The sequence below is a fragment of the Coregonus lavaretus genome (genome assembly GCF_964263955.1).
Source record: "Coregonus lavaretus genome assembly, chromosome: 23".
NCBI lineage: Eukaryota > Metazoa > Chordata > Actinopteri > Salmoniformes > Salmonidae > Coregonus > Coregonus lavaretus.
In genome coordinates this window covers 35568960-35575726 of record NC_140010.1, presented here as the reverse complement: position 1 = coordinate 35575726, position 6767 = coordinate 35568960, and the positions used below count along the sequence as shown (strand labels likewise).

Here is a 6767-nt window from a genome sequence, read left to right as displayed (position 1 = left end):
CAAGGGTTGATAGAGCCTTTTCCTGATGACACGTCTAACAAAAATGTGAGGAAGACCTGGGAGATGCTATTGATGATGAATGGATACAGATATGTTAGAATGCCCAATCATATCATCTCAGACATAAATTACTGCAGTTTAAGACCATCCATATAACGTACTGTATGCCAGTGAAACTGAATATCATGCACTCAGAAATGTAATTATTCTGCTGGAGGTGTAAAACTCAAAAGGGGACATATTTGCATATGTTATGGTCTCGTGAAGGCTGGCTGAATTCTGGCAAAGAGTATGTTCTTTTATCTCAGCATGTCTACAGATTCTCCCTTCTCCCTGTTTTTGTTTGCTTGGAAATGTTGATACTGGAGACTGTTATCAGAAGAAACTGTGTAACTTAGCATTTATAGCTGCTAAGAAATGCATTGCCAGTAATTGGAAGGTTGGTTATCCTCCCACAATGGAGAGCAGAAATGTCAAGGTATGTATCACTAGATTTTATTTATTACAAGATTAAGGGTATACTGTGCAACTTTCATAAGGTTTGGATGCCTTATGTGGAATACTGTACGACAAAAGGAATCTGTATTGAAAACATGCCCACATCAGGGGAGATACCTATTTAGGAAATCCCTAGCTGCTGGGCTGCTCAGTCCTGGCCCTGGGGGTCTGCCGTACTGTTGGTTGTTACTCTGGCCTTGGCCTAACACCTGAAACCTTAGTGCAACATTCATCATTGATCCTAAAACTGAGTGGGGTGTGTGTTGGGTTGGGACGCTGCAGGGCCGTGGACCCCTAGGGGCAGGACAGGGTGACCCAGCTATATTGTGTGCAAAAAGTGCTCTACAAAAAGTGCTCTACAGTGCTATTAGGCCTATGATATGAATTATATGGAGAAGTTACTGTTTCTGTGTGTTAATGTGTAGGTGTATGTGTGTTTGTATTACACTTTTGGTTTTTAAATCAATAAAAAGATTGGAAGGAAGTTATTGGGGAGAGAGTTGAGTTATTGACTAGACTGGTGGGGGTCAGGCGTGCAGGCGGCTCGGGCTGGCTGGATATAGAGGATAGAAAATAGAGGATGTCTTAATAAAGAAAATAAAAAGTGATTTATTTGTAAGAGTTGTTCATTTGTTAGGCTATTGGTTAAAGATGTAACACAATATTGATGATTAAATTATCATTGATCTAGCTCAGTCTTATCAATCACTTAAACATATTTAATAATGATCTCTTACCTAGCTTGATGACTGGGGGCATTTTTGCTTACTTTTTGCTCTAAATAGAGACTGCTAGAAAGGCCAGGGGTCATATTTAGATCTTGTAGAAATGCAGGAAATGAGCTTTAGATGCCCCAAAAATGAAAAAACTTTTTTTAACAGACCAACTCCTAAAACCAAAGTTACGCCCCTGGATCTGGATACTCTTACGGTGAAGAAGGTGGATTTAAAGCGACCGTTATTAATTGTACTGCACAAGTGTCCAATAATTCAAGGAAGCTTTACATCGTTATACCTGCAGCTGAGAAGTTTTTGGGCCTCCAAGTACTGCTGTTGCCAGAAAATGTCCCACCCTCACAGGATCCTTCTGAGCCTGTGTAGCGACCTGATTAGAAAAGAAAAGCAGGCTGATTTAGTTTAGTTAAAATGTCGTTAGATAGTTTGTATGGGTTTTTTGGAATATATATTTTTTACCACGCATTATTTCATTTTTTGGGATCTTTATTAACCACCTGTAGAGTAGGTGGCGGAATGAACATAATTGTTGCGAACGCGATTATACCAAAGAAGAAGAAGACGGGCTCTGGTCTATCATGGGTTAGTTATAAAAATCTTTGGATCTGCTCTGCTCCGCGAAGGGCTAGAAGTATGAATGCCCTGACTTCTGCAGAGGCCGCATCTCCGTACATGCTGTGTGGCCAATGCAGACGTCGGATTGACCTACTCCTCCAATGGGTTTTGAGATGAGAGGAGTTAGCAATTGAGATCCTCCCACTTACTGTACCTTGGCTTCCTATCTGGGTAGGTGCCAAACAGCATTTTAGCAATTTAGCATTTTATCACCTCAATCTCAACATGTTCAGAGTATCCGATGGGATGGTAAAATCACAGATATTTGTTATTTAAATTATCAATGGCATCTTCTAAATCGACAGATGGTGAGTATTAGACAATGCACAATGTGACTATCTCTTGTTTAAACTCGCGTGTTCATGTTTCTGGTTATTGGAACATTTCGTTCGCGCAGGCTGGCTATAGCCTACGGTAGCCTGTCCAGCCTTGTTCTTGGAGAGTTACCATCGTGTACATTTTCACTCCAACCCTAATCTAGCGCACCTAATTGTTATAATTAGCTGGTTGATAAACTGAATCAGGTTAGTTACAGCTGGGGTTGGAGCGAAAACCTACAGGGCAGTAGCTCTCCAGTAACAGGGTTGGAGACCCATGACACATTATTGTTATGTCAGTGATAGTCTTTGTTTTATCTCAAACAATTCTTCATTAGGTTTATTAGACTCAACAGTCTGGTTCAAACTGATCTTTTGACTATAAATTCGCTAGATTGTTGTTACATTTCGATTCCATATGAAGTGAAAGTAAAAGTAAAGCCTAAGTAAAAACGATCGTGCTGTTTTACTTAATAGCTAGGCCTACCCATTGCGTATTTTTGCGTGAGGTTGAGTAGCCTATTTCTCGTTCACTTCTCTATTCACTCATCGCTTCTCAGTATCAGCTATGTCATATTTGGATCAGTCATTGACTGCACATGTTTAAACTTGGTCAAGACTATGCAATTAAAAGGCCACCTCTATCAAACCTTTTGTTATCAAAAACAATTATTTCCTGTTTCTCTTCTGCAGAAGATTATCCGCTGAAAGCAGTGCAGAGAAGGTCCAGCGTTGATGGTAGACGTCCCAATAGTAAGAATGACTTTATCTATAGCCTACAGGAAATACTGCAATATTTATAAAAGCTGTCAGTAGTAGCCTAGAACCATTAACTTTCAATGACAAAGTTATAATTATGTAAATAATTGTATTTATTTGTTTACTATTATTTGTTGCTATTTCATAATAGCCCTTGTTTTATTTAGCTCACAAAATCATATTATGAATGAACTGACTGATATTTGAGAGGGTAGCCCCAACCGGGACTCACACCCGGGTCCAGTGACCATCAAGCCAACACCTTAACCATTATACCAAGAGCTCTTGATGAGGTTGCTAGGTGTTGGGTTAAGGTCGCTACAATATCCAACAATCCGAAAACTACAATTTCAAACAATTCCAAATCACAGTACTGAAAGGTTGCATTTACTTTCTTTCAGTGTCCATGTCCAGAATTGCGCTGGTGGGGAAGACTGGTGCTGGAAAAAGTTCATCAGCCAATACAATCCTGGGGAGAGATGCCTTCAGATCAGCTGTCAGTGGGTACTCTGTCACCAGAGAGTGTTCTAAAGAGACAGGGGAGGTGGGGGGCAGGGAGGTCACCATAGTGGACACACCTGGCCTGTTTGATACTTCTCTCTCTGAGGAGACAGTGAAGAGAGAGATAGCTAAATGTGTCAACATGTCAGCACCAGGTCCCCACGCCATCATAGTTGTGATTAAAGTAGGTACCTTCACAGAGGAGGAGAGAAGTGCAGTGAAAAAGGTTGAGGAGATATTTGGGAAAGATGCCAAAAAATACACCATGATCCTTTTCACCCATGGAGACAAAGTTAAAGGGGGCATCGAAAAATGTGTGGAGCAAGCTGGTGAAGACCTCAAGCTGATTTTGAAGACATTCGGGAATAGGTACCACATCTTCAATAACATGAAAACAAACGACCGTACCCAAGTCTGTGAGCTGTTTGAAAAGATTGATGACATGGTTGCTGACAACAATGGGGACTTCTACTCTAACTACACATACCTAAAAGTGTCCAAAATGCTGGAGGAGAGAGAGTCAAAGCTCAAGGAGGTATATGAGAAGAAACTACGAGAAGAAGTCAAGGCGCTTAAATCAAAATATGATGAAGCTCTGTGCGCACTGCGGGAGGAAAACCTGACTCTAAAAGAGGCTGAAAGGGAGGGCAGAAACAGAGAGAGTGAGAGAACTCAGAAGAGATTGGACAATCGCATTCAAGAGACAAAGAGATTTTATGATGGTTTAAAGAAGAGAACGCGATATGTTGTAGAGCAGGTCCCAGAGACTGAGGACTTTGATGACATTGTTGGGCGATACCCAGAGACCCTGTCCTTAAAATGGAACTAACTACTGTATAGGTCTAATAGTGGTCATTTGCAGTGAATGCACACAATTGATGTGATGGTAAACTACTTTGTATCACAACATGTGATGATAGGCCCTACTGTACATTTGAATGATCTTTAAATAATAACAGAATCACAAATGATATGTGTATATTTGGTAGGCCTGTTTCTCATTTTTCTACAGGAAATGGTAATTCTGTAACCAAAGTATAAGAAAATACAATTGTTGCCTTGTTGATGAATTTGTATTTATTTTTCTAATCCAAGTATTGTCTATTTTTTGTCAACATTAAAACCTATTTGATGTGCCTATAGTGTTAAGTTATTTCATCAGTCATTTGGATAATCAAATATCTATCTATTTGTCCTTTGTGATATTGTTTGTATAACTCTTCAATATCTGTTTTAAAATACTCTGGAAGCTACTGAAGTCTCTTATGCTCTACGGGCTGTATTCGATAGGCACCCAAAGAGTTACCAAATTGAAGAAAACCGATTTAAACAGTGAGGGACTACGTGAACTCTTATTAAATAAGAAACGTTTTTCATTTTCGTTGCAGAACGTCTTTCTACGTTTTAATAAGGCGTCGGCTACACTGACGAATACAACCCAGACTTCCGCTGGATATCATGCGCAATAGCCTGGTGACGATGTTAGGCACGCTTAAGAAAACTTGAGATAATTTAATTTCAACCAGAGAATTAAGCCATGTTCAGGGGGTCCGCGATTGAATGGTAAAATCACGGATCAGTGGAATCATCTCAATCAACAGATTGTGAGTATAGATCGAACCAACAATGCACAATGTATCCCTCCCTGTTGTGTAACCATTTTGTTGACGAATATAAATATAGGCCTAGTCTACAGTGGTAAAATGACAGACAAATTACTGTTTTCTTTTACACAATTCAACTAATTCCGATTTATTAGGCTACACGGACTGTTTAAAACATTAATCAATATTTGAGTACAAATTCGATCCACTTTTGTTAAGTTTCGATATCAAGTGAAAGTAAAGCCAAGAGAAATGGTTGTACTGTTCTGGAGGCCTAGCCGAAATCAAAATAAAATACATTAATGTGTTACTTGTGGTAATGATCGGTTAACTTTTCTGGTGAGCATTGCGTTGTTTTTGCTTGAGATCGAGTACGCAGTTATTCAATCGGACTATCACAAATTCAATTTGAATGCACAATTCTTACAAAATGCAATGTTCAGGCTACTGTTGTTCAATGTCATTAATTTAATGATACTAGCGCAAGTAGGCCTAAATATAGCCAATCTACACCACCTTTTTGGAGCGGTATAAGGTCATTTTTCAATTTATAAAGCAGGAAGTTAAAAAACGATTTGTTATATAATTTATTGAAATGACCAGAACACAGACTCTTTTGCATAGTACAATCTTGATTAAGTTCAGGAATGAGCGAAAGATAACAATTAGCAAGAAGGAGTTAAAACGTCTCTTGTATCTAGAGCTATGAATTTAATGTCTCATGTCATTCTATATATATTTGAATGCTACATTTCAGTTATGTGGATTTACAGTGTAGGTAGACTAGTATATAGTCAACTTTGATTCCTGTTGGTTTGTGTAATTACCCTAAATATTACATTTTTAAAATGCAATAGATTAACATACTCCAATTGTTTGTGTTTTAACCTCCACTCGCCTTAGTGATATTGCTTACAATTACACAGCAAGGTTATTGTCAAACCAATTACCTATGCTGCAATAACTGTCCTTCCATTTTCCCAGTGACTTAATAATAAACCAGGATGGACACATCACCCCTCAGGATTGTCCTGTTGGGCAAGTCAGGATCTGGGAAAAGTTCATCAGGAAACACCATCCTGGGAAGGCAAGCTTTTGAATCAAGATTAAGCTTCATGTCTGTGACAAAAACATGTGCAGAGCAGACTGGTGTGGTCTCTGGAAGACAAATCTCGGTGGTCGACACACCAGGAATTCTCAGTACTGAAGAAGTGGAAGAGCAAATTAAAGAAGTGTGTCAACATGCCCTTAAATCACCCATTCCCTGTCTGTTTCTGGTACTACTCAAGGTAGACAGGTTCACTGAGGAGGATCAGAAAATAGTGAAGGAAATTGAGAAGATTTTGGGGGATACAGGAATAGACAAGAGTTACATTCTGTTCACACATGGTGATGCTCTCAAAGGCATAAAAATAGAGGATTTCATCTTTGAAGATGAAGAGGGTGTGCTCCCAAAAGTTGTTCGGAGATTTGGTGTGAAATACCATGTGTTCAACAATGACACTGGAAGTCAAGATCAGGTTGAGGAGCTTCTGACTAAATCGGAACACCTGACATCGAGTAAGTATCTTATTATTTGGCAGGTCGTCTTTGCAAAAGAGGTTTATAGACTCAAGGGTCTTTCTTGGTAAAAGGTTCCGAACAGTCATTCTGATTCCCATGTAAAATAGCCTTTTGAGTGACTAAAACATCACTCATAATATTTTTTCCAGATAAAAATGCACAAAAAAATGAGAAAA

At 39.1% G+C, this 6767-nt stretch overlaps 1 protein-coding gene across 1 annotated transcript; it reads left to right on the top strand.

Moving 5' to 3' along the window:
- The first annotated feature begins 2012 nt into the window (after positions 1–2012).
- On the top strand, positions 2013–4562 carry LOC311098724 (GTPase IMAP family member 7-like). Its single transcript, XM_084139261.1, has 3 exons — positions 2013–2155; positions 2858–2917; positions 3325–4562. The coding sequence occupies exons 1-3, from the start codon at positions 2131–2133 to the stop codon at positions 4251–4253; spliced, it is 1014 nt and encodes a 337-aa protein (XP_083995387.1). The 5' UTR covers positions 2013–2130; the 3' UTR covers positions 4254–4562.
- Positions 4563–6767: the final 2205 nt, after the last annotated feature.